Source organism: Lathyrus oleraceus, chromosome 5, assembly GCF_024323335.1.
Source record: "Lathyrus oleraceus cultivar Zhongwan6 chromosome 5, CAAS_Psat_ZW6_1.0, whole genome shotgun sequence".
Lineage (NCBI taxonomy): Eukaryota > Viridiplantae > Streptophyta > Magnoliopsida > Fabales > Fabaceae > Lathyrus > Lathyrus oleraceus.
Genome location: NC_066583.1, coordinates 652418366 through 652431884, shown reverse-complemented (window position 1 = coordinate 652431884; position 13519 = coordinate 652418366). Strand labels below are relative to the sequence as shown.

Sequence of the window (13519 nt, the reverse complement as noted above, 5' to 3'; positions counted from 1 at the left end):
AAGAAAAAACTTATTTGAGTTATGATTTTTCATATAAGGCCAGATCAGATGTTTACATGTCAGATAATATGCACACTCCTGAATTTCTAAACATCATTGTTTCTTCTAGACTTCCAAATCATAAATTAAGTTTGAAAGTTGGAGTCTGGATCATGTTATTGAGAAATATAGATCCGTTCTTAGGATTGTGCAATGACACCCGGTTGATAATTACAAAAATGGGAAGATATGTGCTTGAAGGAAAAATAATATCTGGTAGCAATATTGGTAAGAAAAATTCTATTCCAAGGTTATCATTGACTCCTTTAGATAAAATACTTCCTTTCAAATTTCAGCATCAATAATTTTCATTTATTGCTTCACTATCAACAAAAGTCAAGGTCAGTCACTCAAACATGTTAGATTCTACATGACCCGATCAATTTTCTCTCATGGACAACTATATGTTTTTCTCTCATGGACAACTATATGTTGCACTATCTAGAGTTACTTTAAGGATAAACTTAAAGATACTAATAATTTACGATAATGAGGAGATTCAAATGTAATTGAAAATGTGGTTTACAGATAAGTGTTTCGTAATGTTCATAGTTGGTTAGTAGAAAATAAAACTATGTAATTTTTTATATTTAAATTTTTCTATTTTCATTTCTGTTATTTCATTACAATACAATTATTTGTTCCATTCATGAGAATTTATATTATTATACTAATATAAATGTTATATATGGCATTTTAAAATACCTGATATGTGTCTAGTTTAGGAAATAAATAGCAAGGCATAATTAATAATCAATATGTTAAATCTCCTAAGAAGGATAGCTTTACCGTTTATTGTAGTCATGTCAGACTCAAGAATTGATTTCTACATTTATTCATATAAGATATCCAATTTATAAAAGAAGTATTAATATATTATTAGTTTTGACTTCGGTTCATATTTTATTTAAATATGTGGAGTGTGCCTGTTTGCAACACAAATTACTTGAGTTTTTAAAATTTGTGCACTAGATTTTTTTTAGCATTATTGATAAACAAGTTTAAATGCTTAAATGCACACCCCCTAGTTTTCAAAGACTCTCTAGATTCACATACTTTAAATGTTGAGAAATGATTTTTTTTGAATTCAGACTATAGCTTATGTATAAAAACGTTCTCGCATGTACCAGATGAGTTATAGTTACAAAATAATTTACTGTGTTTCATAAATCAAGCGTTCAATTTTTTATTAACAATTGTTTATGTGTGATTATACTTAGTTTATTGTGTTTTATAAATTGAGTAGTACTTTTTGCACTTTTGTAGCATTCATTTTACAAATATATTGATCGTATCTTCCTTTTTTTAGTTATCGGTTAACAATAGATTTATGAATACATGCATGTATTTGTACTAAAATTTGAATTGAAAAAATATTTAATACAAAGAACTAAGAAAGACATAGTTTGATGTCTAAACCTAACTAACAAAAGGAACGCTACAAACGTGAAGTTGAATGAGTTAGAGAATTTAGTGTAAATACCTAAGCTATATATATGAAGAAGAAAAAGAGATAGACATAAACTATTAATTGATTTAAATGATTATATATTAAATGTTAATGGTGAAAGCACAAGAAATGATAGTGAATCACACAGCTCTGTAAGCATCCCTTTCATTTGTGAAAAGGGAGGAAGAGTATTCTCCGACTCCAATATCATTCAATTCTTCAATCTGCACTAGAACCTCTTTGATGTCCAACCTTCTTTCTACATTCTCCTCACAACAACTAAGTCCAATCTTTAACAGTTTAAGCAATTCAGATTTACTATTTCCGATTCCTCCCATATCTACGTCAAATATATCACCCGTGCGCTTCTCGGTAATCATCATATTTACCCAACTTGCTAAATCAGAATCATTTTTATACTTGGCTGTAATATAATTCTCTGGGAATTTACCTGTTAGGATCTCCAATATTAGAATTCCAAAACTCCACACGTCTGTTTTCTTTGTGATGCGTCCAAGTTGAGCATACTCTGGGGATTTGTAAGGCATAATGATTTGTTGGGCGTGATCAAGATTTATCAATGGACTGAGGCCATAATCAGTGATTAAAGGTTCAAAGGTTTCATCTAAAAGTACATTGGAAGATTTAAGATGACCGTGAGGAACAATCACGCTTGGAAGTGCACTATATAGATAAGACAAACCCCTTGATACACCTTTAACAATTTTCAAACGGGTTGTCCAATCAAGTCCTGGCTTTTGGGAGGTGTGGTTACCTACAAGCAAGCAAACAACATTCATTCATTAATAATTAAGCATGCATAATGGAATTAATTTTATATATATATATATATATATATATATATATATATATATATATATATATATATATATATATATATATATATATATATATATATATATATATATATATATATATATATATATATATATATATATATAATACATACCATGAAGATGACTAGCCAAGCAACCGTTGTGAACAAAGGATGAGATCAAAAGTTTCTCTTCTCTTCTATAATAAAAAGCGAGTAGAGGTAGAACATTGGGATGGTTGAGGTTTCCTATCCTTCTCATGTGCTCATGAAACTCTTCTCTTGACACATTGTTCATTTTCTTATACCTCTTTACAACCACGGCTTGACCGTCTAAAATCACAGCTTTGTAGGATGACCCAAATGAGGCACTACCTAGAATTTCAGCGGAGGACCTTAGCAAATCTTGTAAATCAAAGACTATTCCATCTTGTTGGAGGAATATAAGTTTCCCTTGCTCTCCTTTTTTTGATTGACCATGACTATACTGGTCTGGTTTAGGACTATTGGGATCATAATGATCAGCCAGACTTTTCACTTTCACATAAATAGCAGGAGGCTTAACATATTTGCTGGAAGGTTGCATGTGTAATTTTGAACTTGTAGAAGGATTATCATCCCCTAATTGTTTCTTTTGGGACCTCAAGCGACATATGACAAATATTGAAACCATAATGGATATTACAAATGCTATCATGATCACTATAAGTAAAATATTCATAACAAACATTTTAGACATAATACCATTCTCATTTCCTATTGCATCTAATTGACACGTATTTGGCAAAGGTGACCCACATAAAAGCACGTTTCCACTAAACGAAGATGGATCAAAAGTTCTTAGATTAGGCGGGATAGGACCCTCTAATTCATTGTTAGAGAAGTTGATAATCTTGAGGTTATTCTTCTGTTCAAAATTGGGTATCTCGCCTTTAAACTTGTTTGAGTCAAGTCTAAGGACGACGAGAATAGGCAAAGTAGATATAGATGATGGAATTTTACCAGTAAACTCGTTATTAGACAAATACAATTTCCTCAACCTATGTAAATCCATAAATGCATTGTCGGGTATGAACCCTGAGAAATGGTTATAAGACAAGTAAAGGGCCTTCAAATTGGGCAACATATTGATGTTAGGCAATGGACCCACAAAGGTATTGTTCATCAAACTAAGGGTTCGCAATGAAGACATTGAAGCAAGAGATTCCAAATCAATATTACCGGTTAAACCCATGCTCTCAAGGCGTAGCCCCCACACCTTATCATTCAAACAAAGTAAGCCTACCCAATTTGGAGTGTTTCCATAGCATGGCGGTTTGGGGTTTATGGATGGATCCCAACTGCTAAGGGACACCACATTTTTCAATGATTTCTTGAACTTCAATAATGCCTCAACATCCGAAGATGATATGGACATGCCTTTATAGGTAAGTAGTAATAATAATAGAAAAATAACCACAAACTTGACATTGTTAAATGCTGTAGGTGCGCGCACAATCGAATTAGAGCGCGCGCCCATTAGCACCGACTATGAAAAGATGATTAGGATCATATAGGTAGCTATTTAGTCCTTTTCTCCTTATTATTATTGATAACAATTAACATCACCATCTCATCATTAAGGATCGAAAGGATCAAGGTTGATGGTGTTGTTAGGGGACAAAAAAGAGTATGTCGTAAAATTGTGGTAAAGGAAATATTGATATTGCTAACAAACAAATGAGAGGAATGAACAAATGAAAGGTATCTTCAGAACATTAGTTGTTAGCATGAGAGGTATAAGGAGAACCTCTAATTTTATTCCTAATTTCTTTCCATTCTATATAATTTAAGACCTAAACCGTGTCCTTTTTCTTAGATTAGATTTTCTATAATTAGATTTTAACAACGGGAAATGCTAACTAAGGGTCTATTAGAAAATAAAAATTATTAAAATATTTACTTAAGACAACAAAAAAATTGAAAATTTTCTAAATCATAATAAATAAAAACTAGTCGTTAGGATTTTAACTGATATTATTATTTACATTTTCATTTAATGGTGCTTAATGCAATCGTTCGTCATATTTCATTTCAATGCCTGTAATTTTTTAATTCCAAAAAAACACTATTTTTCTTTCCATAGCTAGTTTAAAGAATGATAGTGGATCAAGTGTACAGTATGTCGGCTAAGCTTTGACATTTTACATACATGTACGTGTTCTATTTGTTCATTTTTTTTGGGAATATATTATATTTGTTTTTTTTAGAATATGATATCTATTTGTTTATTTATAATTTTTTTATATGATATGTGCTTTTATTTGTTTGTTTTTGTGATATATGATTTATTTATTTATCTTAGATTTATTCTTCAACACTTACAATAGTATTTTATAATTTATTTTTATATTATTTTTATTTGTAGCTAATAAACAATGGATGTTATTAATAGAAGAAATTTTAATTTGAATGAATGTCCAATAGAAGAATTTTTTTAGAGAATAATTTTTCAGAAATAATAGTTGACCATTTTGATCATAATGTATGATCCCAATTTTGATCCATAAGATCCCTCATGTCATCTCATTAACATGGTGTTTACCAGTAATTTCTGACAAACAACCGATAGTCCTCCAATATTATAAATCTTGGTAACTTACAGGATCGACTAGATTGATCCTAGGACATGTGTCTCAAGAACTATTATTATGGTGATTTGACTCATGATTAAGTTTGTTTCTGGTTTATGAATGGTACAAAGCAAAGAGTGTTTCGACAATGACCCTAAACGAATCCTAATGGCTTATGACTTGAAAGATAAATGATAGTAATTCTGTAAAAGAAAGGCTTTTTTAAGATGACAAAAGTAATTGGCAAAGGTAAAGATAAATAATTTGAAGTAAAAAACTTTAAGTTTAAAAAAGGTACTGGAAATGAATGTTTGGCGAAATGTAAATGTAAAGGGAAAAGTAATGATGAAATACTGAAAATAAGGGCAATTCGGCAGAAGAAAAGACAGTAAATGGTTTTAGTTTAAATAACTTGCATAAAATAAATAACATGAAACGTAATCATGATGTTCTTCTTACATACATTTTCAACAAAGACTATTTTCTCTCGCTCCGGTACTTTGAGTATTTTAGTGAATTTTTGTATATCTGTTTGAACACCCGAAATCTAAAAACTAAGACTCCTATTTATAATAATTCGACCTTAACGGTCTCTACACAGATGATTGCCCACGTTCGACATTTTCAAGTGTTGCGTGTCTCAGATGCTTCCACGCGTTGGCCTGACGAAACTGCTTCGTTTGAATTTCAAATTTTTCCCGCTTGAAGCTTCGAGTCTGTCAAACGCCTACGTCGAAGAGAACTTGTGGAGACCTAAAAATCTTCTAAATCTCAAGCTTCGACAAGAAAGGTCCTTTCTCCCAAGAAAAGTATTTTAATAAATAGCTTTGACACAACCATTTTTATTTGTTCTCCAAAACATAACACTTTCAAAGAACTTCACCTATTGTCGAAATCTCCAGCTAACAAATTGCCCCCAATAAATGTCTATTACGAATCAATGCAGAAATGGGCATTTTTTGTAATCACCAGATTTCGACCAGAGACCTTTCATAGACCTAAAAGTCCATATCTGTTAGTTAATCATGATTTACTTTTTCAAAATGTCTCATCAAGACGTGTGCGCAGTTATTATCATCATGAATTTCAACTTCCAAGAATAATGAACAGTAATCCCTGTACCCTTTTCACAAAAAAACTACCACGTGGCCCACTACCTTTGGAAGGTGTAACCAATCAGCTTCGTAGGTTAATACTATAAAAGCTCATTGTCACTTCTTTCTTCCCTTTTTACGAAAATCTTCATCTTCAACCTGAGTTCATCTCTAAAAATTCTCTGAAAACGTTTCTTCTTCCTTAAAACCCTAATCCTTCAAAACCTCCAAAAAAAACCATAACAACGTCTTCTGATAAACAGCAAAAACAATCAAAGAACATTAAAGGTGATGGATCCTCAAAAAGTTCTACTTCTCAGAACATTCCAACTAGCAAAATCATAACTGTTGGGGATCAGGAGTACATAACTTCTCCAAAACTCATCAAAGAACAGAAAGCAATATTTGCTTCCCAGGTAATGATTCCTTCTTTACTTTCTGGAAATACTTTAGGGTTTTTCGGCCCATTAGTCCCTGAAGGTCATTTAGAGAAATGTGTAAAGTTTTTTCCTTGTTATCACACTACAAAACTCATAGCTAACAAAATCGTTTCCTCCAGAAATGCTGAAGATTCAGTCCAAAGAGAGGCTTTCAACTGGATTTTATTACTGATAGTTTCAGACCCTTTCGTTCTTGTCCAACTCTAGACAAATCCTATTTAGCTTGGTTGACAAAAGTTGAGAAAAAGAAAGCTTCATTTTGGAAATAATTGGGCATTTTCGACCTGATTCAGATGTCGAAGCTGGGGTTTAGCTACTGCCAACCTTTATTATTATACAACCTGTATTTCTAGGATAGTACATATACCACCTTTCATCTCCCTTGTGGAATGATGACTCCTACGCTCTTCGACGTAGCTGCCATTTTTGGACTTCCTCCAACAGGAGAAACCTTCGACCCCTATCAAGACTGCAAAAAATTAATTGACTTTAACGTCAAGAATGCTTCGTTCAGTACTTATATTAATTTGTATCATGTTAATGGGGAAGAAGTTTCCGACATAGAACATATAACATTCTTGGGTCTATGGTTATCCAAGTTCTTCTTCTGCTGTAAATCTCTGCAAGTTGCAAAGAGGTTTTTAACACTTGCTAACCAATTGCATGCTGGTCGAAGAGTGTGTTTAAGTGACCTTATTTGACCTAGAATAAATCCCTTGGCCATTTATTTGGTGTTTTGAAGGGATTTTAGGGTTTGACCAAATTAAAATGTATTTTAATTCACTTTTAATTGGATCTTTAATTGTTTATTTGATTAAAAATTATGTTGAGCCATTTTTATGGTCTTGTGCTGTTTGACTTTCTGTTTGGGCCTTGGTCAAGGTTGATTTGACTTTTGTTGGATCAAAACCATTGGATTTAGGGGGTTGATGAAATGTACATTTCATCTTTCAAATAAATGTATGGTTTTGATTTGATGAAACTCCTCCCATGACCAATTTGTGTTTCTATCTTCCTCCCCTCTTCATCTTCATCCCTATTATTCCCCATACCTTCATTTGACCAATGAAATCTCTATTGTCTTAAAGCTAATTGGTTCATCAATGACCTTGTGTCAGATGAATCAATACAAGTATGACTGAGATAAGTCTCTCCCTCTTGATCTTTTCTTTTAGTGTGTGGTATGTTTTAGGAGTTTATTTCTTCATACCAAATCTCTAACATGCATTAACACTTAAATTTTTATTGCCCGACCTCAGATAGTTGTGACTTCTATATAAGTCCAATTATGATTGCTTAACATATAGCTAAATTTGACCCTAATGGCATAACATTCTAGTAAGTGAGGTTGTAAGTCTCCCGTTCTTCATGGTATTGTATGGAGACTTGACCTTTTTTCCTTTCATAAGAGCTAGTGGCATACTTGTTGAATTATCCAAGTTGGAGCCCTTCCCATGGAAGATGTCTTGGTTTAAGGATTCATACTTGTGAATGAATGGTTGAGTTTTCTCCAAAGATTGACTTAATCAAGTAAAACCCACCCATAACACTTGACTAACTCTCAACTAACATTTGACTAATTCTTATTAACATTACTTAAATTTCAAGTCATTTACTTTATGCAATTTAAATTTCAGTCATTTATCATTCATTGTCATTTACATTTCATTTAACTTGTTTATGCTTATGTCATTTTCACTTTGCTCATTTGAGCCATATCTTATGATTGTATATATTGTTTGTTGTTTTGGTTTTCTTTATGGTCTCAGGACCTTAAAATACTTAATAACAATAAAAACCCTAAAAAACATCTAGTGGATTGTTGATCTTGATCTGAACTCTTGGACTTAGAGCTAGGCAACATTCCCTGTGCAAAAAGGACTTGGCCAATGCCAACATTTTAAGACCAAGCTATTGAGAATTGAGCCTTAATTTGATGAAAGACTTGGATCTTGTTTGAATTCATCTACTACTCTATCTTCATGCTTAATTTTTATTTTGGTTTTGTGTTTGATGCTTTGTGCAAGACCCCAATTTTGACCCTAAGACCCCTCATGTTATCTCATCATATGCATTAGCTTTGGGATCACACCTTGGCATCCTCCTTACCCCTCATTCATTGGTTTTTCATTGGGAGAGATCACCAAGCACTTTTGGTTTATATCATACTTTATTTTTCATTATTTACAAACCAAAATACCAAAAATATGTCGATGTATAGTTTGTTACTTTTGTAGGTAGTGTGTGTGTTCACCCATGCTCTATCAAGCTCATATCTAGGGTTTGAGACCCTCAATGCAAGGATTTCAATCAAGAAATGGTTCACATTGGTTCTAGGCATCATATATGGATCCCCATGATCTTCACATGTCATTTTGATTAAGAAAACATCAAGAGTTTGAAGCTTATTTGCCTTGGAATACCTAATTCATCTGGGTATCTTGTGTGACTTCCTCAACAAGTTTCTTCATCAATTGATCAAATATTTAAAGGGACACTACATATTACATCATCTTATACATTTATGATCCTCCATGAGTCCCAAGAGTCAATATAATATCAAGCTAGCAAGATTGTTCATGGTGGTTGACCATAGAAAGTTAACTAGTCAAAACTGGGGTTCCCTAGACCCTATATCCTACAATTTTTGTCATATGAAAATTATTCCAAGAGAAAAGTTACTAAAAATGACATTCCAAACAACTTTCATGTTTAAGTCAAAATCCATTTTTTCTTGGAAATTCATTTTTCATGGTGAAAGATTATAAGTCATTTTGTCTGAACCCTAGTTTGGAGGTCAACTTACCAAGATCATAACTTGCTCCATTTTTATGATATGAAATCCACTCAAATTCCATGATCAAATTAAATATGTATACTTCAACTTTCATGTTTGGAGTAAGTTCAAATTCAACTTGCAAATGCATGTACCAAGAGCAAACATTATAGGTCACTTTGGACCATTACCATTGAACAAGTGATTTTCCTCAACTTCTAAAATGCACAACTAATTCTTGCCAAATCCAAATGAGGTCAAATTTGATACGAAATTGAATAGTTTCGAAAGAGATACAACTTTTATGAAGGAACTTTTTCCATTTGAAGTCCATAGAAAACGTTATTCAAGGTGGAAGAAGTGAACATTTTTGGGACTTAGAAAATTTTCAAATATGTTTGATTTCCCAAACTTCCACCTCAAAATTAATCAAGATCCAAGCTTCAAATGAAAAATTGTTCAACATGAAATTTGTTCCCCTTGATCTCACCTTTCTAAAAAGTCCAAGATGATTTCATTTGAAGAAAGAATGAAGGACTTGCACATGGGTGCAATGTGTGGTACCATTTTGAAGAATTTCATGATCCAACTCAATTCAACAATGCATGGCTTAATGCAACACCTTCAGCATGACATGTGCAAACTTTTGGACCTTTTCTAATCATTCTTTGGGATTTGTACATGCCTGAAGCTAGCGAAAATATACCCGAACGTATCGCACGCTCCAACATACAACAGAGTCGTCATCGAGCTTGATTTATCCCCAAAGGAAAGGGAAAACATCGATAAAACCCGGGGGAGAGAGATATACTGGGTAAGGAAGTCGGTTATGCAATGGGAAGTTATTAGCACCCCAAACATCCATGGTACTCCATGGGAACTGTTTTGATTGTTCTCGCTCGAATAGGTGTTAACTAGAGATTACTCGCAAAAAGAATGGAGAAAGGAATGGAAATAGATAAAGTGCTCGGTGAGGATTGGGCCCCCCATGCCTACGTATACTCATAGTGCAATGAGGAATTCAGAGCTTCGTAGTTCAAGGAACTAATGGTGGGAGATGGAAAAAGTGTGATAGAGGTATAGTCTGAACCAAAGGGTAATATGATTTGAACTCCAACACTGGGTGAAAATGTGAACCCAAGAGTAAAACTGGTATGAACCAACAAGTGAGGGGTCTAAGACATGGTGTCACTGTATTGGAATAACCGAAAATAAAGGGTTGCCTAAATGTGACTGCAAAGTAATTAAGGAGATGTTGGCCTAAGCTACAAGGTCTGACAAGACAAACAAATCGGCTCTTGGTTCACAAAAAGGGTACAAGATGGAGCACAAAGGTATAGTGTATTTGGCTCAAAGAATAGGTATATCATATGAAGTGGATGAAGATAGAGTATGAAGGTATAATGGAGATGAATGGAAGAATGACCTAGGGCAGGAGTGATAAATAAGTATGCTCACGGAGGGTTCGAACCCTCGTGCCTACGTATTCTCATCGTTCAATGAGAAAATCAGAGCAATCGTAGATTAGCCTACTACGACTGAAAGCAAAGAGAGATTCGATAGAATTTCCCAGAGGCGAGGTAGATTGCTTAACAAGAAAGGACGTGGTACTAACCGATGATGGTAATCAACCACAAGGACAAATGAGATATTGCCAGAGTTTGAACTCCATAAGGCAAGATAGATGAGTGCCATAGCTTGAACTAAATACAAGGCCAGGAATGGATTCCTAGAGTCTGAACTCGAAGGGAGCAATGAAGATATAATGTCAAGGTTTGAACTTGGAGTCAATGTCAAAGGTTGCCAGAGTTTGAACTCTATGGGCAAGATGGATAAGCATGCCATAGTCTGAACTATAAGGCAAAGGAACTGATTTGAATGCCAGAGTTTGAACTCCATCTGGGAGGAAGAGTATCATTCCAAATTACGAACTGTATGTGCAACGTAAAAGGTAGCCGGAGTCTGAACTTCAAGGGCTGGATAAATGAATTCCAATGTCTGAACTGTAAGGCGGGGTAGTATGTTAAAGTCTGAAATGTATAGCCAAAATCAAGATAGCCAAAGTCTGAACTCAATAGGGCGAGGATGCCAATATATGTATCTTATGGGCAAAGAATAAAGCCAGAGTCTGAACTCCATGGGCTAAAGAAGCTTACCAAGGTCTGCACCTTAAGGGCAAGAAACAAAGCCAGAATCTGAACTCCATGGGCTAAAGGAAATCGCCAAGGTCTGCACCTTGAGGGCAAAGGATAAAGCCAGAGTCTGAACTCCATGGGCTTAAGGAAGTTGCCAAGGTATGCACCTTGAGGGCAAATGATAAAGCCAAAGTCTGAACTCCATGGGCTAAAGGAAGTTGCCAAGGTCTGCACCTTAGGAGCAAGCAACAAAGTAAGCCATAGTCTGAACTGATAGGCAATGCATGAAGCTATTGATTGAGAAATGGGTATGTGACCCTTGCATGAACTGAATGAGGATTGAATGATTGATCGCAATATAGAATAGATTGATAAATGAGATAGGGATATATAAGGTAGATTGATAAATGAGATAGGGATATATAAGGTAGATTGATAAATAAGGTAGCTCACGAAGAAACTGGATTCTCCTGCCTACGTATCTTTATAGTGCAATAAGGAAATCAGAGCTTTCGTAGTTCAGCCCACTAGGGCTGAAAAGAAATTAATTGGAGGCAAGAAGAAATGAAATGATTGAAATTGAAGTGATTTGAATTGAATAGAGAGTGAAGTGGTAAGAGACTTGACAGTCGATTGATAGGAATCACATTAAAGTCTATGAATAAGGGCGAACGCTTTGAATATTTGGGGCATACGCCCCATACGCAAAGTCGTTCTAGACAAGGGTAGGAGAGAATCCCTCTCATCATTCCTCATTACTTAAAACTTGAAGTGCATGGTACTTCTCTTGAATGACAAGTTGCTGGTGAAGAACCTTTATTGTTGATCCTTGTGTTGATGTTGAACTTGTATGAAGAAGACTTGGTAGTTTAATCGATTCGTATTGTACTAAAGTCTATGAACAAGGGAGAACGCTTTGAATATTTGGGGAATACGCCCCATACGCAATGTCGCTATAGACAAGGGTAGGAGAGACTCCCTCTCATCATTCCTTATTACTTAAGGCTCGTTTCGTACAATTTGAATCGTATTTACCAAGTGTTGACCTTTGATTTTGTCTTGTATAATCCGCTGCTTGGTGTGACTGAGGATGCCTTGATTGAAGATCTTGTCTTGATGCCTTGAGCTCCACGACTTGGAAGAAAAGTCTTATTAAGTGACCAAGGGTCTTTTGGTCACTCAATTTAGACTGTGGGATTATACAAGTTCAAGGATTTAATCAATCAAAATTGTTTTTGATCAATTTAATCATGGGTTTTATTTTGTTTTTAGGGAACTAAGTTCGGATCTCATCAAAGTTAGTAATTGTTAGAAACTATCATAAGGGATCATGCATTAGAAATTGATTGAAAATTCTAAGTTAGAAGTCTTAAGGGAGCATGTGCCAATTGGTAAAAATATTGATTAAAATTCTATGTTAAATCCTAAAATTGTAAGGGAATGAGTAAATCCTGATATTAAATTCTAGTTTTAATGGGATCATGCTATAAAGTGGATAAAATGCCTAAAGTTACCTTTAAAGGGCAAAATTATCATTTACAAAGTATGTCAAATTTTAGCACAAACCAAATTCTAGTCAATGTTTAACCATGTCCTAAAATTATTAAATCCTAAAGATTGATTTTATCCTAACAATTAGAAATTACTAAGTTCTAAAAATGACTAAAATCTCATTATTCTAATTTTTAATCTAATCGATCTAATTGTCCTAATCCCTAATTAGTTTTAATAATCCCAATGTCTCTAATGTTTCTAATAAAATTCCAAAGTTCTATTATCCTAGTTATCTAATTAGGATTTAAAAGATTAATTATTCTAATCAAGATTATTAAATCCTAAACAAGTCCTACTAAAAATCCTAATTAGTTCGGTTTCATTCTAATCTTTTAATTAATAAATAACATGAAGTTAAGAGCATCAAGAAAAAGCAGAACCTGGACCCAAAGTGGCTAGAGGGTTGGGCCTGGTTTAAGGCCCAACGTTGGATTCATGAATTGCAGGAAAGGGGCGCAGGACTGATCGAGTAGGGGATGCGGATAGAGAGGATTCGTTTGAGCTTGGGCCCAAAGCATAATCAAACCTAACGTGCAAAGAAACATGCCCTCTTGATGTACACCTTGCAAGATGAAACGGCCATG

At 34.1% G+C, this 13519-nt stretch overlaps 1 protein-coding gene across 1 annotated transcript; it reads right to left on the bottom strand.

Annotated features, from left to right (window-relative positions):
* Positions 1 to 1566: 1566 nt before the first annotated feature.
* Positions 1567 to 4208, bottom strand: LOC127083705 (pollen receptor-like kinase 4). Its single transcript, XM_051024031.1, has 2 exons — positions 2460 to 4208; positions 1567 to 2264 (listed from the first exon to the last, which is right to left on the bottom strand). The coding sequence occupies exons 1-2, from the start codon at positions 3841 to 3843 to the stop codon at positions 1630 to 1632; spliced, it is 2019 nt and encodes a 672-aa protein (XP_050879988.1). The 5' UTR covers positions 3844 to 4208; the 3' UTR covers positions 1567 to 1629.
* Positions 4209 to 13519: the final 9311 nt, after the last annotated feature.

Bases quoted from the DNA above. Each gene is read 5' to 3' on its own strand.
- LOC127083705 (XM_051024031.1), bottom strand. From the start codon at position 3,843: ATGGGCGCGCGCTCTAATTCGATTGTGCGCGCACCTACAGCATTTAAC. The intron at 2,265-2,459 runs GTATGTATTATA...GCTTGCTTGTAG, and splicing joins CTTGGCTAGTCATCTTCATG to GTAACCACACCTCCCAAAAG.